The sequence below is a fragment of the Trichoderma breve genome, chromosome 3, assembly GCF_028502605.1.
Source record: "Trichoderma breve strain T069 chromosome 3, whole genome shotgun sequence".
Classification (NCBI taxonomy): domain Eukaryota; kingdom Fungi; phylum Ascomycota; class Sordariomycetes; order Hypocreales; family Hypocreaceae; genus Trichoderma; species Trichoderma breve.
Window position 1 is genome coordinate 1,372,859 of NC_079234.1, and position 25,989 is coordinate 1,398,847.

The 25,989-nt window shown below is 47.5% G+C and overlaps 8 protein-coding genes across 8 annotated transcripts; 5 read left to right on the forward strand and 3 right to left on the reverse strand.

Moving 5' to 3' along the window:
* Positions 1–111: 111 nt before the first annotated feature.
* On the reverse strand, positions 112–585 carry T069G_04851 (hemolysin-III related domain-containing protein; the record flags this gene model as incomplete). The annotated part of the gene is made up of 1 exon (XM_056172061.1): positions 112–585. The coding sequence occupies one exon, from the start codon at positions 583–585 to the stop codon at positions 112–114; it is 474 nt and encodes a 157-aa protein (XP_056028919.1).
* Positions 586–2,726: 2,141 nt separating this feature from the next.
* On the forward strand, positions 2,727–5,195 carry T069G_04852 (male sterility protein domain-containing protein; the record flags this gene model as incomplete). The annotated part of the gene is made up of 1 exon (XM_056172062.1): positions 2,727–5,195. The coding sequence occupies one exon, from the start codon at positions 2,727–2,729 to the stop codon at positions 5,193–5,195; it is 2,469 nt and encodes an 822-aa protein (XP_056028920.1).
* Positions 5,196–5,754: 559 nt separating this feature from the next.
* Positions 5,755–7,224, forward strand: T069G_04853 (uncharacterized protein; the record flags this gene model as incomplete). The annotated part of the gene is made up of 1 exon (XM_056172063.1): positions 5,755–7,224. One exon carries the CDS (start codon positions 5,755–5,757, stop codon positions 7,222–7,224), a length of 1,470 nt encoding a protein of 489 aa, XP_056028921.1.
* A 1,224-nt stretch (positions 7,225–8,448) lies between these two features.
* T069G_04854 (fungal specific transcription factor domain-containing protein) lies at positions 8,449–10,551 on the reverse strand (the record flags this gene model as incomplete). Its single annotated transcript, XM_056172064.1, has 6 exons — positions 8,449–8,587; positions 8,644–8,971; positions 9,023–9,293; positions 9,348–9,378; positions 9,426–9,544; positions 9,598–10,551. The coding sequence occupies 6 exons, from the start codon at positions 10,549–10,551 to the stop codon at positions 8,449–8,451; spliced, it is 1,842 nt and encodes a 613-aa protein (XP_056028922.1).
* An 880-nt stretch (positions 10,552–11,431) lies between these two features.
* Positions 11,432–13,015, forward strand: T069G_04855 (major facilitator superfamily domain-containing protein; the record flags this gene model as incomplete). The annotated part of the gene is made up of 4 exons (XM_056172065.1): positions 11,432–11,731; positions 11,824–12,080; positions 12,136–12,532; positions 12,593–13,015. 4 exons carry the CDS (start codon positions 11,432–11,434, stop codon positions 13,013–13,015), a joined length of 1,377 nt encoding a protein of 458 aa, XP_056028923.1.
* Positions 13,016–13,259: 244 nt separating this feature from the next.
* T069G_04856 (subtilase family domain-containing protein) lies at positions 13,260–16,996 on the reverse strand (the record flags this gene model as incomplete). The annotated part of the gene is made up of 8 exons (XM_056172066.1): positions 13,260–13,942; positions 14,011–14,104; positions 14,183–14,800; positions 14,870–15,022; positions 15,074–15,480; positions 15,541–16,089; positions 16,129–16,568; positions 16,611–16,996. 8 exons carry the CDS (start codon positions 16,994–16,996, stop codon positions 13,260–13,262), a joined length of 3,330 nt encoding a protein of 1,109 aa, XP_056028924.1.
* A 537-nt stretch (positions 16,997–17,533) lies between these two features.
* T069G_04857 (uncharacterized protein) lies at positions 17,534–18,430 on the forward strand (the record flags this gene model as incomplete). The annotated part of the gene is made up of 1 exon (XM_056172067.1): positions 17,534–18,430. One exon carries the CDS (start codon positions 17,534–17,536, stop codon positions 18,428–18,430), a length of 897 nt encoding a protein of 298 aa, XP_056028925.1.
* A 357-nt stretch (positions 18,431–18,787) lies between these two features.
* Positions 18,788–24,907, forward strand: T069G_04858 (ankyrin repeats (3 copies) domain-containing protein; the record flags this gene model as incomplete). The annotated part of the gene is made up of 7 exons (XM_056172068.1): positions 18,788–19,068; positions 19,126–19,351; positions 19,411–19,473; positions 19,525–19,590; positions 19,673–20,141; positions 20,224–24,512; positions 24,566–24,907. 7 exons carry the CDS (start codon positions 18,788–18,790, stop codon positions 24,905–24,907), a joined length of 5,736 nt encoding a protein of 1,911 aa, XP_056028926.1.
* Positions 24,908–25,989: the final 1,082 nt, after the last annotated feature.

A 25,989-nucleotide genomic window follows, 5' to 3' on the forward strand; every position in this document is an offset into this window, starting at 1 on the left:
CATTTGGATTAAACTATGATGGTGATTCATCTAAATCTAGCTCTAGTGCTCTCTCTAATTTCTACTCTCAACCCAACTAACAAAGCTCTATACATATTACATTCTTCTGGACTACACAATCGAGGCTTCAATGCTTGTTCGTATGGTACCAATACCCAGCCAGATTGACCACACAGCAAAAACATGAAGGATATTATGGCTACCACCAAAGTAGTCGAAACGACCAGGCCAAACACATTCTGGAAATTGAGAAGCATAGAGAATGGCGCCCACCACTATCGGTCCATACGGGGTCATCATTGGTCCGTACAGGTTCAAAGTTGCCTGCAGTCCTCTTGTCCATAGTAAATGTACCACAGGTATGGCAACGCCCTCGGCAACGAGTCCGATCCACACGGCAATTCGAAGCCAGGAGCTTCCCGTCGCTCGCATAATCGGGAGCCAGCATGAGGCCACTGCTGCAGTGCCCAGGACTACGGACATGCCCATGTAAATCAACTGGAGATAGGGGGACTCCGCGAAGGCGTTGAATTGCGTTACCAGGACCGAGGCCAGGGCTAGTGTCGTCACACCCATAAGATCCATAGTTGAGAAACACGACAAGGTGCTGCTGGAAGAGATACAGCGCATTGTGTGCCAGGAGACACTGCATGCGGTGCAAGCAATGGCCGCCATTAAGTACACATAGTAAACTCCAACAAGGCCTTCCGTGATATAGATATTATTGGGGTTGCTGTATGACACAGCCGGATCGTCATATATGAGAGTCTTGACAAAGTATAGGCAGCCGAGGAGGTGTGACCAGATATTGAAGGATTCATTATGAAGATGGAAAATAGAGCGTATGCAGTATGTACATGACTCGGTGAAGCGATAGCCGTTGAATATGTGGTCGTTGTGACGCCAAGGTACTGGAAGTTCCGAGATATGGATGAGGTTCGTTTTGGACTTGCGGGCTGCCGCCAAAGCAAAGCTGATTTGCTGATCCAAAGCCTTCTGCGTCGACATGTTTGATGTGAGAGGTGCTCTCCAGGCTATTGTGAGACAGTACAAAGACCACGATTTAGGTCCTTTTATCCCCCGTTAGAGGCGTTAAAGGCGGTAAACCTGGAATTGATTGCATTATTCGCAGTTTACTGGATAGCAAGGGGTAGAAAATTCGTCCAAAGTCTCAAGTCACTCACAAGAGCTGCTGAATCTGTCAGCGAGTACATCAGGGTACATAGACGGACATTGTTGGAAGTACTCATGCCACCGTCCACAATTAGGGCTGACAAGATATGGGGGACTGATAGGGATGCATCCCTTCATGATACTAGCAGGGCCTTCCTACTTGCCCGCTAGCTCCCTGCAGAATCTCGGTAAGCTGATGTGGGCGACCGATTCAGCTCCTCGTAATTTACTAGGCACGGCCCGATTCAGGCTATAATATTTCACATTTCTACTACTACCACAAGCATTGACAACTCTTTACTGGAGTGAACAACTGCATATCAGGCCCAGCCAAGCATCACCGTCTCTTAGATTGTAGAAGCTAAGCTCTTACATGGCCCTCCTTGACTCAACTAGCGGCATCTGCACTTAGCCTCGTTGTAAGCGGCTAGTTGGTTGGCATAGTTATCATCTGGTCTACATTCGGTAATTGCAAAGCTGGGCTTTTGTGCCTTGTCATTCGGTGGAAATCATGGCCACACTTTGTTGATTGGTGCGTGGACACTTGCTGTGCTCTACTATTCTATCATCAAATCGGGCTGTATTTATCCCGGTCTGACTCTCAATAGTTGCATGAATGTGGTGGAGTATTACTACCAGATATGCGGTGTGTATTAACCCTCCCGGACAATAATACTGGCTCTGTTAATTTGCCAACCATGACTATTGATGATCCCATCGTTAGCAACGGTGCTAGCAGCACTTCTAGATTGCTGCCACACCTTTGCCCACAGCCAAGGACTTGGTAGCCCCCACTGCTAGGTTCTCCGCTCTTACACCCGCAACCTTCTCGAGAGTCCTTCTGTTTCGTATTCCTGGCAACCATCATTTCAGTTCCACTATTTTATTGAATCCCACTTCCAGTGACACCAACAGGCTGATATCTATGGTAGGCTAGTTGAAGTTCATTGGCCCATGTTCTAATAGTGGTGGGAATACTGTTTACACTACTTGCCTTACCAACAGTTTAGTAACTGCTCATGAACATTAAGTGGGATAAATTCTGCTCTTAAGAAACTACGGTCAATGTAGGCTTGCAAGGACCAGGAGGGTGAGATTTCAGCTGGAATAGCTTCGTGGCCTTGGCCATAAAGGAGGCTCAATTCTGTGCTGGCGCATGCGCAAGTAAGACTCCTCATTTGGCGAGATGCTGCATTAGTTAGCATTTGGAGTCCAAATGGGGAATTTGCAGCTTTGAAGAGACTACATGTAAATGATAGCAAGCTGACTGATAAACCTGTCTGTGTTTCTTTGATAGAGCCTCTATGCGTACCTTCATGTTTGCGCTGACGAAGTAGTACCTTCACAGAAACCCTTTATCACATCTCGTTTTCGCACCCCCGCAAGGTTGTTCGCAAAGTTTGGCTGAGGTGTGCACACCCACCCTCTCCTTCAAGTTGGTGCCTGACCTGGTAGTGGCCGGTTTGAAGATTTAGAGAAGATCAACAGCAGAGCAACCCCGAGAGGGTTCCTGGAAAGGCAAAGTGTATTCTGATAGAGCATGAACACACGACATGTCTGAAGCTCAAGCCAATGGGAGGAAAATCTTCCTCACTGGAGTCACAGGCTTCTTAGGCAAAGTGGTCTTAGAAGAACTGATCCGTCGACGCTATGAGTTGAAGATTGAAAAAGTCACAGTTCTGATCCGTCCTTCTAAGCCATCGACTCATGAGGCTACCACCAAGGAGTCTCATTTTTCATCTCGCTTTCATGACGAGGTCGTTGCATCCAAATGTTTTACGCAGCTAACTCCTGGATGGACTCGATATGTTGAGCCAGTATACGGAGACTTAGGCCAGGCCCAGTGCGGATTGGACGCTGCCACCTATGAGAAGATCAGCAGAGAAACGACTCATATCATACACTGCGCGGCTTGCGTACAATTTGATCTCTCACTCAGCAGTTCCCTAGATATTAACTTGCAAGGAACGCTCAACATCCTCCGACTTGCTCGAACATGCTCCAGCCTTGAGCGCTTCGTATACACCTCTACTGCATACGTGACACCTCATGGAAAGTATGACCAAATCCGTGAGGAGCTGGCACCATTGGGCCCCTGGCAAGATGCACAACAGTTACTTGATGCCTTGCACTCTGGATCAGTGACCGAGGAACAACTATTGCAACAGACTGGCCACCCCAACACATACACTCTCTCGAAATGCATCACAGAGTATTTTGTCCTGAAAAACCGTGGTGAAATTCCCATAACCATTGTGCGCCCGAGCATCATTACTGCAGCTCTGGAGCGCCCATGCCCTGGTTGGTCTGATAGCGCCTCGGCAGTTGTTGGAGTTGTGTTGGGAGTTCAGGATGGCGGAGTATCTGCTCTTGGAGGCAATCCGACGGCATTTATAGATCTGGTTCCTGTTGATTTTGTCGTCGAATTCATTATCGACGAGATATTTGCGATACACGCTTCGTCAGCAACAGTACCAATTGTTCATTGTGTGTCAGGTCTGGAAACTATCACGCCAAAGATCTTTTCTTCAGTTGGTGCCGTGTATTTCCAGCAATCTGAGATGCAATGGCTCAACTACCGGAGCTCTCCGACGACTCACCTCTACCGATATGTATGGCAGACGATGCCTCTCAAATTGGCCAGGACATTCTGCTGGGCGGGAGGTGATCATCGTGCCGTGAGGCAATTGACGCGAGCCACCCAAAACATCGACAAACTTGATCACACATTTGGATACTTTCTCTCAAACTCGTTCAACTTTGCAGCGAGCCGTCCAACTTTGGCCCAGAGAGCTCCGTACTTTAAACCGGCTGCTTACATGCAGATGATGTTTCGGGGAGCGCAGCAGTTCATGATGCGCCGTACTCGCGAGCGGAACATGGTATCCACTGAGAAATCAATTGCTGGAGAAGGCGTTAATAATGGCGGTGAAAATGCTCTGAAGCTGTTTCTGACTTCTCGAGCCAGTGTGATTTTTCGCGTCACTGCAGTTGTTGTCGGGGCGGCTTTGAGCCGAATGTTTCAGAGAGTAACATTTGACCAGCAGTCTTTCTTCGATGCTCTTGAGGGCTACAATTCGGGATTGTCTGACGAAAAGATCATAATCATGCCCACTCATCGAAGCTACATGGACTTCGTCATTTGTCCTTATCTCTTCTATCAGTTCCCTGTGCTGGGTGTCAAAATCCCGTCTATCGCTGCCCAAGATCAATTCTCGCGGATACCCATTATAGGATGGCTGCTAAGACGACTCGGCGCTTTCTACGTTCGGCGCGGTATTGGCCGAGCAGATCCAGAGCTCAATGACCAAATTCGGCAACTGGTCGAACAAGACGAGCACATCCTCTTCTTCCCCGAAGGGCAACGAAGCCGCTCCAGAGAGTTTCTGCCCCCACGACGAGGTCTTTTGCGATCATTGCAGAGTACGGGCAAATCATTCAAGATTCTACCAGTCTCAATTAGCTATGAACGAGTTCCAGAGGAAGGCGCTTTCATTCGAGAGACACAGGAACAAGAGAGACCTCGCATGAGCCTTTTTGCTCTCATCAGGTGGACATACAGCATGATTCTCGGCCGCGTGAGGCTTGGAAGAGCCCACATCAAGTGCGGGAAGTTGCTAGAACTCAACCCTGAAACCGATGTGCATGCCATCTCACACCAGGTTCTGAACGAACTTCAAGAAAATACTGTCTTGACAACATATCACCTCGAATCTTTTGTCAACTACCATCGTCGAGATTGTCGGTGCTCTCCTCCATGTGCTATCAGCGGCGCAAAGCGACGTTCAGATGCTGTAAACTGGCTACGAAAACAGCTCGAAGAACGAGGGGCAACTGTTCTCGATGGTGCGCTTTCTGTGGATGAGAATCACCCCGTATCGCCAGCGCTTGAGACCAGTCTCATGAACCAATGGATCCACTTCTTCGATCGTGACACAGTCGTGATGCCTCCGAGTTCTGCTTTTGCAGCATCTGATTACAAAGTCTTTGATGTGCCCAAGTGTCAATCGGTCATTGCATAACGGCCATGTCGATAGGCGGCATGACAGAGAAGAAATAATGTTACGGTTACAATAGGAGTGATTGGAGGAATTGGTTGAGTGTACTGGTCCATATTACTACAGATCTACGTAAATTTTTATGACTATAGACACTGGAAATTACGAAACTTTATTCGCAATTTGGCTTAGTTATCTTATGATTATCAGGGGAGTTTGCGGTAAACATGAGTAAGAGAAGAAAAGCTTTCCTCCTCACGTCTTTTTGCCATCATCACATCTTCAACATCCTCATGATAAGCCATAGCTCTTCAAACTAGAAAAGAGCAGAAGAACAGACTTTTGACACCCCACTGTATATGTGATTGGCTGGTGCGTACTCTGTACTAAAGCCTGAACTATTTCCGCTTTTGGTAACCCCGAGGCGACCCGGCGTCTCTGTGGTGGGCTGTCAACAACAGCTAGAATGTACCGTGATTCTATTTGAAGCTTGGGAACTTTGGGCAGAGCGGACGATGTTTATACAGCGTTCTTAACAGGCAATCCAGTCACATGTACCAGCGTTGCTAAAGTCGGCAAGCTTATGGACTATCAGAAGTTTCCAGACGTTAGCAGCCTGCTTGTCACGGCAGAGAACCCAGCGCGTAATGATACGCTCGGTCTGGATCACGCACGATGTGTCGCTCTGCACAACCATCTGGTTCACTATGCCTGGACTGCTGAAGGACGCCCGCCCGATGATCTAAATAATAGCAGCAAAACATTCTTTACCACCTACGGAGCTGCAGCAGAGGCTATTCGTGAACGACTTGACCCCTCGCTGGCAGCTTTCCTTGACGCTGCCCTGTTGCCTCCCGATGGGTCTGATGGCCTTGATCCCGCGCCCCTCTCTGTCTTTGTGTCTGAGTTCTGTGAGCCCGACAGTTTCTTTGCTAACGAAACGGCTGATCTGTTCGACGAGCCTGTTGACAGTCTGGTCTGCCTATATTATCCCAATGTTGGCCAAGGTGGAGGAAGTGGCGGTGGCCTATTCTACCATCAAGGCTACCATCGTGCCGCTGTCTTCATGCATATGTGGGATCACGATTATGCCCTGCCTGTTGCGGCACACCAAGAGCTTTGGCACCCTCTCGAAACAGTGCTCTCCAACTGGATCGAGCTGATTCATCTTGGCAAGACTCAAATCACGCCTTCACCGAGAGACGAGGGGGGCCGGTATGGCAGCGAAAAGATTGGACCGTGGGAATGGCTGCCGTATAGTGAAGCCCAGGTTGCAGCTTGTTTGGATGCGTGGGAACAGCTGTGTAAGGCCATTGAGGCGCGTAACTCACAAATTACCAGCAGCACCACCTCCGATGCCATGAATCCGGTGCGGTTGCTCGATCCCGCTGTCTTGGATGCGGCTTCAGTGCCCAACCCTTCTTTTGCCCGCTCCTTTCTCACCCGCGCGCGCCGACCTCTCTTTCGTAACATTGCCCCAGGTCTTGTCCTGCCACCGGCAGACGCAACCGAGTTTATGGCAGCGCAGCCCTTCACTGGATTGCCTCGCGGCCATCATGCCGTACCGCCGGTATGCCTTTTCCCTGCGGCGAAAGGCGAGCCTAAATTCAACCTGTCGGCATCTTCAAACCCCTTTTGTAATGACTTTCGTGCAACAACTGCCGATTCAGTCGTTCCATCACAGGTCGGTGCCGGTGTCTACAGTCAGTCGGTTGAGAGGAATGCAGGTCACGACTACGCCGAGGAGGGATTCTGGCTGCTGCTACCATACAACTTCGAGAGTAATTGGGATGCAATCGACGGCGCGCGGAAGAGCGACGGTTCGTTAATTGCCAGGGATAGGTTGACTGATCTGTTCCAGCATGGATACAAGCCCTATGGTGGCGACTACTACCGACCTCAGAGGCTGGAACGTTTGTTTGACTGTTGGCGCAAGCTCATTGAGCAAAACGTCTGGACTGTTGGGCCACAAGGAGTGCAAGGCAATCTTGACACATTCAAGGAGGCTGGAACAGCCCGTTGGAGAGACTATATTATTACACCTACTTGGTAATAACTTTCACATATTGACGTTTAGAAAATCTGGCTTTCTACTACTTTCGCTCCCAGAATCTTCCACGATAGATTATATGACAGTTTATAGTTTGCTAGATGTTGCTTCTTGTAAACAGTGGCCATCTATGGCAATATTCAAGTTGGCACCCTAGTTTCTTAATGATACTCTAAACCCTCTTTCAAAGTGTCTTAAAAGATGCTACGAGCTGAGGTATGAGTTATTTGGCACAGAACAGCTATGCAAAATAAGTCAGTTTCGATTTCTATATTTTCTCCAGCTATAACACTCCACTGTCTATCACGAAACAAGTCTCAGTAATGGATGCCAATTTCCCAGGCCTCCCTTCAAGGAGAAAACGGAGAGCCGCAGCGGCTTCTGTGGCTCACTTGGGCTCCTTGATGGACCTATCGAGCGCTATACCGTACGTGTTAGTGGATGCGTTCTCACCAACTTATTGCTCGGCTCTCGAAGCTTTCAAACTCGAGCCAGCACGGCTGAGCTTGAATGCGTTTATTTCTGGACAATAAGCCAATGATCATAGTAGGCTAAATAAGTCTTTTTACAACGTATTTTTTTGATCGTATTCATGTATGAGGGTTGATCATGCAGTGCCCTCACATTTTGCGGCACAGAGCGCTATAATAGCGGCCACACGTGTAAGTGATTATGTCTTAGTCCAGTGTCATTAAAAAATACCCCGCGAACAACGCCTCCCAACCACGATTCAACAACAACACCAAGGAAGAGAAATTCTAGCAAAGAGCAAAAAAAGAAAAACATACAACAGCCGGTGTTCGCCAGTGGTCACCCACCTGACTACTAATCTGCCGGTTAGCGGCTTATCTATGGGGGAGCAGACGGGACCCCGAGTTCTCCGCTACCTATGGTCGTATGTGCTAGAAACACTAATATTTTAGCTTATATCACAACCTTAGCTGGTCATGCTCTCCCAATATCAGGAACACGCATATCATCGCCGGTGGTCCTTAATTTCCCAAATAAGGAGGCGTCAGTAGACATGGTAGACGTGGTTAGTGATCTGATCGTGTCGAACGAAGATTCTACCAGCACAGCTTTCCGGCTGTAACCATGGGAGGCGATGGTATTTATCGCAGTGTCTCCTTGGACTGCCATAACGAACGAATCCCGGTGGATAGATGCATGTATAGAAGTTGAGTGAGTATGATTACATCACCCCGCATCACCCTAGCACGATAGACTTCAGGCAAAGATTATCTCCCAGTCAAAGTCTGCCAATATACTGAGCCAATGGATGGAAAGGCGTCCACCTTGGTTCTGGTCCCAAAGCTTCTGCACAATCTGTCTCGATCGAGACATGTTCAGAAATGCCAGCTTGTCACTGTGAAGTACCCAAGGATTAGACAACATCCTACAGCTAGTAGGAGTAATACTCACATAGCAGTCGCATAAAGCTTGCTAGCTCTCTCTCTGTCACTAACATTCGATTCGCTTGACCCGCCGCGCCCAGTGTGAATATTGTCTGGGTGATTATCATTGGATGATGTCGAGCAGATTGACACAGTGAAGATGATCCAATGAGATGATACAAAGCCGGGCAGATTCAAGACCTCCATTGTCTCGAGCAATGAAAGCGCATTGCGGACCAACAAACGCACAGAAAGAGCGTCGGGTGACAGACAAAGGACAAAACACTTGATTTGTAGAAGGCAGGCTATGCGAAATCCGTCGTGGAAATATCGATGACTGGCCATGTCCGGTCGGTCTGATGAAGGCATTAGTACGGTTACAACCGCAATTGGAGTTACAGACGCACCTCGGACGAAATTCTCCAGCCAAATTCTCTCCTTCTCAAGAGTTGCCTCGAGATTTTCTGCCTTGCTGACAATTTCGGCCAGTTCCTGATCAGTCCATATGGCATTACGTTGAGCCCAGCTCTGGTTAACCAGTTTCGCGATACGCGGCAGGATGCAGTATAATGGAAGAGCCAATCCAGTCAGAGAGTGTGGGATTCCTCTTTGTGTATTCGCATATGCCGTCGAGACTTCAGGGTCAATCGCGGGACCCTGGGCGTACAACGAGCAGCCCTAGGTATGATCGATCTCAGCATTGTCCAATCTCATAGGATTATTCTGACTCACATAAGAATCATGATATATGACGTTTTCTAAGCTGATATAACTAATCAGTATGTTAACTAGTACAAAGTTAAGACATACAAAGAGAATTTGGTGTTACTCAAGCCTTTCGGCGCTTGTGCAAGGGTGAAGATTGCCGCGCACAGCCGCTTCAGCTGCGTGAAGTAACTTTCGAAACCCCAAACATCGCCTCGGCAGATCTATGACAAGACGTAAGCATGCATTCTCACGAGAAGGTGAATCCAAGACCTACTTTGTACATGACAAACATGAGTAGCCCAGCGAGGAGAGTGATCGACTCTTCTTCAGTGATTTCTTCGACCTTGGGTATATCCTTTAATCTCTGCAGGATAATTGCCGAGCCCTCGACACCAAGTTGTTCACTAATTCGCTCGTAGCATAGTTGACCCTTGTTGAACATGTGTCTCGATGCTAGAGCTAGGATGCCATAATGCAGAGCTCTTCCAGCAGAATTTCCGATGTTAGCAGAGGCCGTAGCGTTAAAGGCGTGGAAAGCGTTCGGGAAAAGGGTCTGGTCATATGATAGAAGACTGGCCAGTCGATCGCGGAAGTATTGTAGGATCTGGGCTTGAGTGGTGCCATCCGGTAATGTGCTGGAGGAGTCGCCTGGCATCGATGAGATTGTATCGCTGGAGTCAGGCACACTCTTAGACATAGTTATTGTAGCGGGCAAGGGAAGAGATGATGGCCGACGGCCGCTGGAGACAGCTTCACTAGCGTCGTCAGAAAGGAAAGGGGCACAAGTCTCGGCCCAGAGTTGTAAGATGGCCTGCGATGTCAGTCTCAGCATGATGCGGTTTCTAAGAAGGACCTTGTCACTCACATCGTCGATGGGATTGAACTGAGGAGGGAAGAGATTGCCTCCGAACAAATCTTGAGGTGCATCATCGGCTCGAGTATGAGACCAGCCTGGATGCAAAGTCGAGGTCGAAATGCTATCAGGGCTGGGCCGGGGAACAGAACATCCTGGATGACTTGTCTCTCCGGAAGATAATCCCTGCTCTTCAGGTACATCTACTGTTCCGACAAGCGGTGATAAAGTTCGCGCGGTACCGTCCGCAGTCTTGGCGATTCTCTTCACCGCAGGCCATTCGCATTCCTGAAGAAGCTGTGAGTTGAGTGAGAGACACCAGAATGATAGTATGTGACCCCTACCAGGTTCAGTCTTGTACAGTCTCCACAGCATGGCCTGGTCATATCACAGCGCTTTCTTCGAGATTTACAAGTCATGCAGCCAGTTCTTGTGCGCGAGACTTTACGCCGCATCCGCTGCTTTCGGGCACCGCGAGAGCTCGTGGATAGCCCATCTGGACTATCGTCCGCCGTATGAGAGCGCGACTCTGACGCCATTGGATCTTGGCTTATGACGGAGTTGCCAGTAACATGATGGTGATAACTGGTTGGAAGTAAGACTAACACTAGCTGTTGAGCTAGCGAGTTGCTAACGTGTGGCTGGTCCCGATCGAAGAGGAGCCTCTCTTCCCTAGACCAACCTTCGTAAAGCAAGTGGAGTATCATCAGCCATGTAATCCGCGGCACAGGCGTATACGGCGTATACAGCGTATACAGCGCATCTCAAATGTTTCTTTCACATATCGCTTTTGTCATGGTAAAAGTCGTCGTTTATATGTTCTGACTTTAGAATCAGCATATCAAATTCAAGCGTCAGCCGCTTCCAGGATCTTCTAACTTCCATAACTATATATCATCTCTGAAGGGCATTACATCATCAATCTTACTTTAACACTGCCGCTCACTCAACGGGTCTTACTCTCAGTTGGGAGCCACCCAGATCCAAGAGTGATCGAAATACTATCACGATACCTTGCGTTACTAACGAATAACCTCCACAACCGACGATTGGCTCACGGAGAAGCCTAGTGGGTGAAGCATAACAATCTTGTCTTGATAAACAAGCTTTGCGCCGCTCGCGTAAACCTCGGAATCTGTCTAGAAGATTGAGTCTTTTCGTTCTTCTTCAGCTTTGAGGAACATCACACGTACAGATCTAGTCAAGCGAAACCGGCAATGATGGCGGGTGGGATGGTCTAAGTCTTGCCACGGCCATGATTTCCATACCTCAGTCTCATTTCGACTGGGATCAAGATACCAGGAACCCGTTTAACTGGACCCAGCGTCGGAAATGGACGACCATCGCCGTGGCATGCTGGGTAACCTTCATCACCGGCCTCAATGCGACATCCATCACCACGGCCGCCGAAGTCGTTTCTCGCCAGTTCCACCTCCCAGATAATCGGATTGAGGTCAACTTCTTTGCCGTCGTGGCATGGAATGCCGCTGCCGCATTTGTACCCCTCGTCACGCTTCCGCTTATGGACACGTACGGTACTAGAATTGGATATTTGGTATGACAACTCATCTAGATACACCACATGTGTTCGACCTCCTTTCTATCAGCTTGATAAGGGTTGTCTTATTGTTCTAACGCGTGATTCAGGCGTGCTATGTGCTCTTCACCATCTTCGTCATTCCGCAGGCACTGGCACAGAACTTTGCCACCCTTGTGGTGAGCCGTGTCTTTGCCGGCGCTTTTGGCGGCACGGTGCAAAATGCGGCCGATGGTATTATAGCCAATGTGTTTCGCCATCACCATGAGCGAGCCTTGCCTTTAACGATTTATATCCTGGCCTTACTCATGGGAGTTACCATGGGACCCGTGCTCGGCGCTGTTTTTGAGCCTCTGAATTGGCGATGGTGAGTTTGCATCCACAGGCTTCATACGTGGCCGGTTTCTGACTTGATGTGCTAGGATATTCTGGGTTCAACTCATCATATGTGGAGCGACATTGCCTCTTGTTGCTTTCTGTGCCGAGGAGACACGAGGTTCTGTCATTCAAGCGCAGATCTTGTCAAAGACCGGATCTGCTGCCCCGGCCAAATTGTCTGAGGATGAGAATCCTATCAGAATGCTTAAAGAGACCATTACACGCTCTGCCAAACTCTTAGTTGCCGAGCCAACAATCACCTCGTTTACAATATGGACCTCTTTTGCGTTCGGCCTCGTCTTCATCTCGACTCAGTCGGTCCCTCTCGTGTTCGCTCGGGCATATAGTTGGGGTTCCTACAGCAGCGGCTTGGCCCAGTCCGCCATCGCCATCGGAGAGATAATTGGCTTTGCGGCCTGCCTCTATCAGAATCACATATATGTGAGAAGCGCGAGGCATGAAATTCCCGGTGCCGGGGATGGGGAAGACAGTCGGGAGCAGCACGACCCGGTTCCCGAATCCATCTTGTATCTCTCCATTCCAAGCACGGCGATAGCATTATCTGGCGGCCTGTTCATGTATGGTTGGAGCATCTTCCAGGCCCATTGGGTTGTCACAGCTTTAGCGCTGCTACTTATTGGTTACGCAAGCATGGTGATTGTGACGGCTGTCACGATTTACATTACACATTCTTATGCCGGGTTTGCTGCCAGTGCCATTGCCGCCGTTGCATTTGGTGAGAATTTGTTCGCGGCTTTCTTGCCTTTGGCCACAAAGGCCATGTACGAGGACTTGGGATACCAGTGGGCAAGTAGCTTGCTCGGGTTTGTTGCTTTGACCCTGACGCTTGCTCCTATCATTTTACTGTGGAAAGGCCGTGCTATCCGAGGGAGAGGTAAAATGGTTCAGAGTTTACCACGCTGAATGCGAAGATTTACGGTACCTACAAAAGAAATACAACTAGAAGGATTAGCAACCTGATAGACGCAAATAATTGATTTCTACAAGAATGAAATTACACTGTCTTGTCATCGAGTCAATACCAATCACGCTGAGAGAAGAAGACCTGTAGATGATATGGTCTGCTTCTGAGCTGGATAGTATGACTATCATAGATGAGCTTGACAACGCCCCCCGCCGTGACTTAAAAGAGTTTCTGTACATTCGACTACATGCCGAGCCCATTATATTCTCCCATATTCACATCTGATTGCTTACCGTTGAGTAGCATCGATGCAAAGTTTACAAACGACTGTGTGAGTTCCCTTTTTTCATCATCCATGAGTACCTTGGACTGTGCAACCTCCAGTTTATCGCTGATGGCATCTAGCTTCTCCCAGACCTGAATAAATCTGCTAGCCGTTACGTTGCCTAGGGTGGAAAAGGCCTGTTTCATGGCATCGTGCTCAGAAATCCTCTTCAAATCGCCATTCGTAATCGCAATGCCTATCACAGAATCCATGTTCTGATTGGCAATCCTGAGGGCCATGATGCTGGCCTTGACGCAGTAAATAATCATGGCGGCCAAACCGGCGGCCAGAGCCGTAGCCACACTCGAACCAGTCTCGTACTTGAAGTCGGCCACACGACTTGTCACGCCAAATGACTGCGTCTCTGACGAGGTCCTCCCCGCCTGCTCTTTGACGACGTCGACGCCGGGGAGGACAAAGGAAATTCCGTCCTCGGGTGTCCATTCAAAAACGGTGCCATCAGCACGAGCGGCGCCGATACGAAAGAAACGGCTACGCCATGGGCCGCTTGGATAGTCGAGTTCGGTGAACTTCCCTGCATCGGGCGACGAGCAGAACATGATGACTTTTCGTTTGACTGCCACCTCTAGAATCTCGTGAACTGGGTGGAAAATAACAGTTAGTAACTATATATTTTAGATACGGCATCCATTTATGAGAGCAACTTACGCTCATCTTTAGTTTCATTCTCTGCCGATGATTTCGGCAGCGTCCATGACATAGAAATAATAGTCGCATTTTTTGCGAGCGCTGCTTCGATTGCCTAGAAAAGAGGAGCTCGGTAAATTAGTATTGTAGTGGCTCTTGGCTACTATTTATAGAGTCAATAAGAGATATTTACCTTCGCTGCGTATTTTCGGTCAATTTGACTTTTGCCTCCACTAACATCATACGTCTTGAGTCGTATAGGATAAATCTTGGCCATAGGGCATACACGCAGGATCATACTGGCCATGACCGTCCCATGGCCTCTCGCCGAGGAAAATGGCGGCCGTACCTGACCATCATGATAATCGAAACTTTTCCCTTCTAGAATTTGGCCAGATAGGGTATTATCCAACCTATCGACGCCGTCGTCGATCAAAGCAACAACAACGTCGCTTTCAAAGTCATCCTCGGGTCGTGGTAGCTTGTTATGAATGTTATTCCATTGTTCTACTGTATTATTCCAGAAGGACCTCATTTCGCCGGCAAATCTGGATGTAGAGTTCAACCATCGATGTGAGTTGAGGCCCTGAACAGAAGTGGATGTTGTGAAATTCGAAACACCTCGAGCCGTGAGCTTGGAGCTACCATCCATATCTATGGCTTCAAGTAATACTTCTATTTCGTTGGTTGCCTGAAAAGAATCCTCTTGTCCCACTTTTGGATCTTCATCTCGAGCTCTTCTAAAGTTCTTGTTGAGTCTCAGTCGAAACTCTTCGACCTTTAGTTTAATCCACTGAGGATCATCAAACATCTAGTCCCTTACATTAGCTAGTTACCTCTCGTTTGGAGTCTGGGGCCACCTCTATAATGGGTTTCATACTTTGCCAGCCGGCGGAGTCAGAAGATGGACTCTTTCCAATCGAGGCAGCATTGCCAAGCCTTCTGGCTCGCTCCATGCCCGAAGTACAGCATTATTCCCACTCCATCTGAGTCGTAGCTCTCTCAATTGCCTATCAGGGAGAAGCTCCACATTCTTTGGATCCTCACTTGTCGGTGCAGCCTTCTCTAAGCTCCTCGCGCTAACTCTGAGGATTGTCTCTGGGTCCAAGTCTGTCTTTTGCCAGTCAAGTGATTCCACAACAAAGCGCTCAAGGCATTGTTGAATTGACTGGTCTGTATGAATCTTTTCTCCTGGGTCGCCAGAGTCATTGACGGTTACTCTAATGATGTGACGAACCCCCTTCTCATAAAGCCAGTTAAAGAAGTGCACCATGTCTTTACGGCCAAGATGCTCCTGTTGACCTTTGTCTGCTCCCATCTGCCGGTCCATAAGACGACCCTTGACGGTGACTTCAACTTGGGGAAAAGTTACGTATTGTAAAACTCTATCAAATTTGAACCCAGATTTGTTGTCTCTGCCAAACTGCTTCTCAAACTCGTTCCACACAACCTTGGCTGGCAAACGATCGTAATCAAAGCTGATTTGGACATCTAGATTCATTCTAGTTAGCCATCTTACATATGTATCAATTTTCATCCATTGAAACTCACCGTTCATATTCGCTCCATAAAGGAAACTAAGGACCATCTCGGAGGTTCTAGTTCTCATGTAATGTAACTTCAATTTTAGCAGAATCTCCTTGGAGACCTTTCGCTTAACATTGAAGTCGCCTTGAATATTGGGTTTACTGGCAACAGGAGGAGCTTCAGCGGCAAGACCACCTTGTTCTAGCTTGCCATCCAATCGACCCGTGTCTTTTCTTTTGATAGACATATTAGCTAACGACTCGACTGACTTCATCGTCTTCCTCCCATCATCCAAAGTGGATGGCACTGTAAGAATTTGACTCTCTATATCGTTCGTCTGAGACTGAGAGTTCCTACTGGCGTCACGGCCAGTAGTTCCTTGGCCTTTTACGAAGTCAATACGGCTCTTTCGTGCGAGCGCTTCTGCCTCTGCTTTTAACCTCTCAGCCTCCTCTTTCTTTTTTTGCTGTCTCTCCCTTTCGCGGTCGTCTAATTTTGCCTCTTTACTACTATATTCCAACGAGGGTGCAGCTTCTCTTGCGCTGACTTGCACGCTGATTTGCGCTTTGCTGTCTGCTTTGGGATATTTGTTACTTGCGGGGCGAGCAGTACTGACTGATTGATCAGGTATTTGATTCGGAGCGCGCTGCTTCTTCCTCGCTCGTTGTCGCCTAATTTCGTTTTGTCTTGAAAATTGAAGTTCCTCATAAACGGAGCGTCCCTCGGCGTTTGCTAAGTCGAGAAAGGTTGCCTCGGATGAATTTTTTCGGCGAAGAGCCTCCAAGTCTCGGGCAATAAGCAGAGCTATGATTTCAGCGCCAGCGTCAGTGCATTGCTTGAACGATGCCGCGTAGTGCATCGGCGTATTATTTTTATCGTCTTGAGCTTCCAAAGCGTCGTCGCTAGCATTCTCTATCAACATTCTAGCCGTGCTGAGGTTCAAGTTGCCTGAGAAAGCAGCATGAAGAGTTGTTCTTCCGCCCTGCGCGGTCTGTAGGAGCGTTATTTCAAGGTTTTGCCTAGCAGACGGTCTAGTTGCATCTGTATTCTTGCTGCTGATGCAGGCAGAGATCATATACTCGGCAAGTTCATACGCGGAGTCTCTAATTGCCATATGTAATGGGTTGTATCCGTCGTTGTTTTGATGTAGCAGAAGCTTCGGATAATACTCGACTAGTCGCTGAACAAGACATCTCACATGTTCTGATTTCATGTCGTCGCGTTTGATCATATCTACTATAGCGTGCAATAGATTTTCTGAGCCATGGCCAGCGGACTGGCCAGCAATGGCGCCGTGTGCAGAAAGAAACTCATCAACGTCGATTTCTCTGTCGTTTGTTGTTTTTATTGCCTTGACTGCTGCCTTGTATTGTTCCTCGAAACTTTTGACATCTTTGCTGTAGACATAACTGCCCACACCTTGTTCATTTTCATTGTCATAGTTGACTGAGTCGTCAGAGTCAGAATCCGAATCCGCCATATCAGGTGCTGTAGAATTTATTAAGATGTTGGAACGAACAAATTAAAACCGTATGTATATCGAGTTGAAAAAAAAAGAACGCATCCAAGATAAATATGTGATGAAAGTGAGAGAGTCTCTAGTATTAGAATGAGGGGGAAAGTTGTTAGGCGACCAATTACTGGGCACGTAGCAACAACCCCTTCACTCCTATCGTAATCCAAAGTTGACGAAGCACACAGTGTACGGTGTACATGGAGACATGAATAAGGCGTGTGACCCATTGAGCTGCTGGAATATTCACGCAATTTGTTATAGCGGGCCGCGTTCCACAGGTGTTTAAAGAATATTGTTCTCCGGCTGGAGGGCCCTGTATCTTCAAACCCGAAACAGGCAAACGGGCGGGGTTCGGGACAGAGCCTCAAACCGAATCTACATTTAAGGCATCCCTTTCACATTCTTACATCAAATAGTTTGAGAGTCGGCTGAGGCTTTAATCTTTAACTTTCTCTTGCCACTACCGTTAGTCCTATTATATGATCTCCTACCTTGCTCAACATGCTTGAAATGGAACAAAACTGTACGCCTGATAATGAAGATGCCATTGAAACCATGGAGTTGGGCATGTATGAGGCTGGGGGAGAAGAAGGAAGCGGTTTCCACATCTTCAATGTCGCTCCAAACCAGTATCATCGCGCTGAGGTTCTTCAGCGAACAGGTGCCATCGATATTACCTGTAGACTTGAAAAGGTGATCCACGGGGCAATGTCAGCAGACAGCGAGCGATACGCAACCCTGGTCGTTCTACAGTGGTTCTTTCAGTCGAGCAATAAGCGCCGCATTTCGGAGGCTTCTATTGAGCTTTTGTTTGAAGCAGATTCGGGCGATGATAATGATGTTGAAGTTGAGCGGATCTCATTCGACGGTACATACAGCTTGATGCCAACAACACAACAAGAGAGCCTCACTATTGGAGGCGATGCTAGCATCGGCATTAGCCAGCTGGCTAGCGTTAGTCTAAGCGGAAAGTGGGAGAAAGTAATCAGTAGGCAAACCTCAGACGCCATCACACTGAGCGGCGGGAAACGCGTCGTCAACAACAGGCCACCAAATCGCATCGCAAAATGGATCCTCTCAGAAAACAAATCACAGCCTGCAGGTATCCCGGCTTCTCTGAAAGTGGCTGTTCTTGTCTCGAGACTGGAGGAAAAGAAATTTACTTGTCGACTAGGATTATCATGCAAGACGGATACAAGGACGGCTGCCGAGAGCTTCTTTAAGAAAATCCCTAAAGATGACCCAATTTGTTTTCAGCCAGATTTTCATGACAAGGGGACGCGCCCAAACAAGAAAGTGACTTATGGCGATGAAACGCTGGGAAGTATAGATCTTAACGAGCTTGGCGATGTGACCTTTAGGCCTGTCATTACGAATGGGGAAAATACGCTACAATAGGGCATATACTGTATCTACTTTAGATTTACTCATGCTTAATGTTAGTTAACAGCAGTAGAATAGTGATATTAATACTGGACGAGATCCCAGCAACACTGTTACCTAAAACGGGTTACATTCTGAAATGGTGAATAAGGCTTCTGTCATCACCCCATGCGCGATTATTACGATTGCTATCTGTACTCCGTGGGCAGTTCCATCAATTAAGACTGGTTACGCCAAATAAATACATACAAGGATGCGTGTGAGGGGGGAAATGCAGCAACCCCGCAGGCTCCAAATCTCTCTGAAAACTCGCTCTATACAAGCAGAAGAGGGCCTCATGCAGCATCCTGAAATCGTTCATTGATCGAAGCAATGACAGAAGAGGCGCCTAGTTCAGGCGAAGATCCAGGTTTAATTATGGAACCAAACTTGGCACCTTCCATACAAGAAGTGTCTCAAGAGTTGGAAGCCGACTCTGAAAGGCTGAGAAATGAAGATCAAGCCGACGCCATGGATGCTATAAGTGTAGAGACAACAACAGATCAGATCTTCAACCCACCGACGGAGCCACAATCCGAGTTGGAGCAACGGAAGCTTGGACTGAGCATTATCCGAAACCTCGGCTGGTCTGGTTCCAATTATGATGATTATGAGTATGTGTAAATTTTACATATAAGTTGAAGGATTAAGGACTCACTGTGGAACAATAGCGTTATCACGGTTCATGGCATACGCGATGATTATACAACTGCCTGGATAGACAGAGAAGGCTCATGGTGGATAAAAAACAAACTATTCCATGATCTGTCGGCTAGGCAAATTGATTATTCATATGAGATTCATGAAAATTCAGATTTATACGAAACTGATGGCCTGCGACTGCATGCCGAACGGCTTGTGACGGCATACGCGAACGTTCGTAGGGAGCTCGAAGATGTAGGTTTACGACATTACAAAATTACTCATGTTAGTGGCTCTGACAAGAAAATTGATAGACTGAAAGGGATCGCCCCATAATCTGGGTCTGCCACGATCTTGGCGGTACAATCGTGAAAGAAGTATTGATAAACCGGCCTTCTACCCAAGCTACTGTTCACTAAGAATTCCAGGCTCTTTCCATGGCGTTGGCCCGTCCTGATAAGTTTGGAAGAATAGCAATGTTGACCACAACCATTGTGAGTTTAGGAGTCCAGAGTCTTTTTTTCAGTAGTATTTTTCCCCTTATGAATAGAGTATGATATTGACCATCTTGAATAGGTGTTTCTCGGCTCTCCTCATCAGTTCCATTCCTTTGGGGACCTTGAGGACCAACTCCTTGCACTTATTCTGCTTCAAGGCCCTGCTATCAGGACTCAGTTACTTAAAAAGGTCAAGATGCTTGCTAATCAGGTAGAAAGAGCTAACCAGACATTTCTAAGCACCAAATTATTCTATCGGGTTACGATTTTCAACATCTTCACTCATAATACCCACGACGTAAAGAACCAACGATCATTTAAGAACAAAGCGGCCCATACAAGCAGCATGAAGAATAATCAAGAGGTTTTGGACATACCTACGCCGATTACTCCATTCGCCGACTTTGGATACGGTATTGGATACCCCATTGAATCAGCGGGCAGATTTGTTCTAGATAAAGTGCATCATTTAGACATGGTCAGGGGAGACGGACCAGACGAAAGCTGGGTTACACGAATCCTCAGTATGTTCAACATAGGAGGTTGCCGTAAGTTCTTCTTTTGAATTATTCAGAATATTTGTGACAAAATTACATTTGCCTTTCTGACAGCATATGCTCAATGCATCAGCCATCAAACTCCATCATCGGATTCTTACGCTACAAGCATGCCTCCTATCACTTGCTCCTCCGACACGGCAATTCGATGTGTCATATGATCCAATGATGCCTAAAGATGCAACAGTGTGCTGGATCGTCGAACAAAAGTTGTTTGCAGAGCTCAACAAGACATACAGACGCCCTGAGATAATCCATTTGCATGCAGATGGGAGCCCTCATATTGATATTCGTGATATCTCTCGACGTCTTTACGCTACTTATGATGACTCTCGAGTCATCACTAGTAATGGGACTCGGACACCTATTAAAAGTGTCATTTACTTTGAGTTCGATCAGTGGGATTCTAGATACAACAACATTTCGTCCATGCTATTATATTTTATCAACGTTATGTCCTGGCGCTTCTGGCCGTATAACCCTTGGTTAGAGGACTTGGAAACCCCCGTAAGAGACACCAAATACTGGTCGTTGGAGACCATCTGGCATTTTTTCATTGTTCCTCTTTTTGCCCCCGCGACCTTTAAGCTCACGTTCTTCATTGGTTGCTTTGATCAATGCCCTGAAGAGGAGCGCAAGTGGTTTTTGCAACGCATCTTGCTCTTTCAAAGTTATACCGAGCAGAGCGTTAGCTTCATCCTATCTACCTCTGGGAAAGATGGTTTAGCGACCGAATCGTTATCCGAAGACAGGCGCATCAATATGCATAGATGCCCAGCACTCAACCAGCCAACCATCAATAACACGCCGACTGATGAACTTCGGTCTGGTCTATTTGATCTTATATCAAGGCGTCCCGTTTATGAAATCGTCCAGTTGCAGCTAGAGGCGCTACTTGAACAGTGCAGCGATATGCCATATCTTGGGTTCATTATCCTAAGATGGCTTAGCAATTACCGTCGTGGAACTTCAAAATCTGAGATTGTCCATCTTGTAAGGCAACTTTCGCCTGTCACTGTGGAAAATACAGTGAGAGTCTTTGTTTCCTCGTTAAGAAATGAAGATCAGTCAATAATGAAAGATATATATAACTGGATCAAATACGCAGCGGAACCATGGACGCCAGAGTCATTAAGCGAGGCGCTTACCGTCCATCAGCAACTATCTAAAGAAATAACAGTTGAAGAAGAACCATCTATTGATGATGTTCATCCTGAAGATCTCGTTCTCCGTATTGAACAAGTATTTGGTGGAATCATCGTCATCTTGAACCGCGATATCAAGTTCAGCCACACGTCATTCTACAATGTTTGCATTGACGGAACGACACAAAAAGACGATGAAGAGAGAGGCAGAATAAATGGCGAGATTGCCACGGCTTGTTTACGATATTTTCAACTCAAAGGCACACAGGAGAAGTTAATGCTCTACCCTGGAATCCTCGATGGTGGTCCATGGACCTCCTTGCTTGATGCAACCGCCATTGCTCACCAGCGAGACAGCATGGCTGAATATGCGGTGCGGTTTTGGCCCCAGCATTATAATTCCAGTGGCAAATTCAAGCCCAAAAATTTAGTACATCACCTGTTTTCCGTTCGCGCAGCTCGAGCCGCCTGGGAGGTGCCTTTCTTTTTCTTCTCCAATCCACTCACCCGGATCAACAGAAGCTACGTCTCGTCGCTACCAATATTCGCTCGGCTAGGCTTTGAAGATCTAATTGATGAGTATTTGGAATGCAACAAGAACGAACATGGGTTCTTCGAGGACTGTTGGTATGCTGTCACAGAGGCATCGAGGGTGGGATATAAAACTATCGTTCAGCGATTGCTTGAACAGCTTCCTGTGGATGAAAGCGAGCTCAAAAATTCCTTATTTTGGGCTGCAGCTTACGGGAGAGATGGCGTGGCAGACATTCTCCTTGAGCATATACCAAATCTCAGTACTTTCCAGTGGCCAGAACATATCTCGTATCAAGCGGCTGCAGCTGGATTAGACAATATTCTCGCAGCTCTCATACAAGCCGGCCATAACATGAACGAACCTGGTCCTTTGTGGAGTTCACCCCCAGTATTAGCGGCAGCGTGGTGGAATCAAACTTCCACTGTGGAGTTTCTGGTAGATTCTGATGCCAAGATCGACCTCTCAATATGCGCTGATGACGGCGACAACGCACTAATGGTTGCCTCACAGGTAGGAGAGCCGCACATGGTCGATACACTTCTTCGAGGAGGTGCGAACGTTCACTACAAAAATACAAGAGGCGTCGGACCAGTCTACAAAGCCACTGCTCATGGTAAATATAAGGCGCTGAAGTGCCTTTTGGCGGCCAATGCGGAGTTTGAGAACGACCTGGAGGATGATGCGATAGACATCTACATACGACTGCCCTTGCTTGACGCAGTAAGTGATGGCAATCTAGAATGCACTCGTTTGCTGCTGGATGAAAGCATTGCCCGTCAAAATGCTCAAACCAGCACAGCCCCAGAAGATGTGCCTCTCGGTATTAGTTCGAGCAGTCACACACATATTACGTGCATGCTGCTTGAGAATGGTCCAATTCCGCCAAACAATACTCCTAGCACTAAGCAGCTCCTTCTTGAGGCTATTGAATCGGACAATATCCACCTTGTTTCGCTGCTGATAGAACATGGTGCTTCTGTCGATGCTTTTGAAACACCCTTGACATTGGCGTCTAAAAACTGCAGCATTGAAATAGTGAGCTTGCTCCTTAAGAACGGGGCCGACATCAATGAGATGACGAAAGACGGATGGACAGAATCACCTTTATTTCGTGCCATCGAAGCAAACAACGTAGAGGTTGCAATGTTGTTGTTGAAGAAAGATGCCAATCTGAATTGGAGGACAGATTTAGGGTGGGGTATTCTCAACAGCGCCTACAAGACTCCAGAGGTGATTCCCGAGCTACTCCAAAAAGACCTTGATCGTGATCATCAGTGTATTTATGGAAGTGTTCTCCATATGGCTGCACGTTGGGGCTACCCAAAGACGATGAAAGTCTTGCTGGAATCGGATCCTAAGCCTAGCCTGGACCTCGTATACGGGGTCGCTGATATCTTTTCGGAAAGCGTGGGCCCAGAATACATTATTGAAGATGAGCTTGGTCTCACGGCTTTGTTAATCGCTTGTCAGAATTATGAGCCCGAGTGTGTGGAGCTCTTGTTGAAGGCCGGTGCGGATCCTTACTTCCGTGGTAAAGATGATATCGAGGCTATCGATATACTCATGCGGGTGGGGGATCTCGAAAAAGCTGAACGATGTCTCCGAATGTTCCTATCTGGACCTTATAAAAGATCGGCAGCGCAAAAGTTGGATAAACAAGGAAATACACTATTGCATAAGATTGAAAAGAAGACGCTCATATCTGTGCTACAGCTTCTGGTCAAAGCCGGGGTGCCAGTGGACAGTAAGAATCGGGATGGATATACTCCCTTGGCCGTCGCCGTCCATAGGGGTAACGAAGCAGCGGCTAAGTACCTCATCGAGTGCGGAGCCTCTCGTGCGAGCAGTATCTTGCATTCAGCTTGTATACAAGGTTCCTTGAACCTTGTCAAACTGCTTATACAGGAGGGTGCTGATCCCGAGGCTACAGAGCCGGAAAATGGCAGGTCACTTCTCTACACGGCACTCCATATAGATGACGAGGCGGCACGCATCCAGATGGTGCGTTATCTCGTTGATAAAGTCAAGGTTCCGCTTGACCAACCAGGTGGACAATTCAAGTACCCTATCATCCGAGCCGCTCATAGGGCACGTGGACCCGAAAGTGCCGGATTCAAGGCGCTCAAATTGCTCATCCGGCGTAAGGCGAGGCTCGATGTGGCCGACGATCAGGGGCGTCGTGCAGTGCACGTTGCAGCAGCGTGTTTATGTAAAGACGGTCTCTCTGCCCTTGTTCGAGCAGGTGCGGATATCAATGTGCGAGATAAGCTTGGGCGCCTGCCAATTCATTTTGCGGCTTCAGTATGCTTTGAGGACAACCTTGAATATTTGCTAGGCCGATTCGAAGACATCGACGTCAACGCAACAGACGATGACAATTGGACCCCGTTGATATGGGCAAGTCGGACGGGTTCCGTTTACAGTGCGGCCCAGTTGCGTGAAAGGGGTGCTGACGTATGGGTCCGAGGTAGAAGGCGAGTTGAAGACTCCAAGCCAGAGGATACGTGGTCGGCGTTAAAGATGGCTCGTTTCTCTGATAGGAGTTCTCGGTGGTATGAGCATCTCGCGCCCAAGGAAAGTACAAGAACCAACTCAGGTGGTGGTACCGAGGAATGGAACGATTCCCTCCACAGAAGTTTGCCGGGGGATCTGAAGGAGATTTTTTGTGAGAGTTGTTTGACGGCAAGTGTTAATGTTGATACGCCTGCAAAGTCAAGTATGCTAATGACTAGTAGGAAATACGGGGGATTCGCTGGGAATGTCAACAATGCGCTGGTCAAATTTCCTTTTGCTTCAAGTGTTTCGGCCGTCGTGATGACATCCACGATACAGGTCATTCTTTTGAAGAGATAGGGCCTCTCTATAAACAGACAGTATTGGCGCAGCGCAGAGACTCTGTAGTAGATCCTGGTGACTTGGAAACAGACTTGAATTTGGCAGATGGTTCAAGATTGCGAGAGGAGATGGAAGCTGTAGTGGACGGCGAGCTTGACGCAATAGCTCCGGGGAATGAGGCTTCTAGTGACATAGACTTGGACTATCACAGCGAGGATACGGACTCAAGTTCCGAGTTCTGAAAGCAGCCTTGTTTATTTCGATAGGTACCTAGAGTCAAAGTAATTGTCAATGGAGCTTCAGGCTTTATTTAATCAGGGCTTAGTATGGTACGAACCCGCCTCTGAGAAGTCAGACATACATCATCAGTATGTGTCGTTCCTTGTATTATTTTTGAAAGTAAGATTGTTTCGCCAATCTACGTGTATTTTGGCTCGATGCTAAGGCTCCGATAGTGTGATCGTGCAATATCTTACACAGCGTAAGTCGGTGTATTCTCTCACGTTGAGAGTGTGTTGTAGCTAGCCCATCCCTATGAACAAAACAGTATGTGACAAGGGGATACTAAAGAGACATAGAAAATCTCGATAACGCATTTTAAAAGCGGTTGATCACATTAATAATTCTGTACTGCAATTCTTTTGTTGTCTAGGTATGCAAATGGCAAACATTCTGCGATGACGCTTGACTTGCAAATTGTTTGCAAACCAGCGGATATAGAAAGTACCTAGGTTATGATTAAAAAGGAAATGTCGGCTAAGGATTTAGCCTATGGCAATAAAGTTGCCCACGCTAATTATCAGCCCAGAATCACAAACAGATCACATTAACCAGAGTCACAATTCACCACCTGAAAAATATAACAAAAGCAAAAAGAAAAAAACATACAACAGCCGGTGTTCGCCAGTGGTCACCCACCTGACTACTAATCTGCCGGTTAGCGGCTTATCTATGGGGGAGCAGACGGGACCCCGAGTTTTCCGCTACCTATGGTCGTATGTACCTGGAACAACTCAAATCTATCCTATGGAGATATCTAGAATTAGCCACCATGCATCTTCTTGTTACAGTATGAATAATGGATGCAGCTGTTTATCTGCCGAAGCCTGCCTAAGCTGTTGCCTAAGCTGTTGCCTGGCTACCTAACCAACCATCGTACAGATATTTCACTTTATCACCACTCCGAACATAGAGATATGGTGGCTTGGCGGGCGATATTTTAGGCAGCAAGGCGCATTTTGCTTGATTACTGCCGCTCGTTGTTAAACCGTATTTCTTAGCATAATAATGTTCAGAATTATCGCACTCAAGAGTCGATGAATTT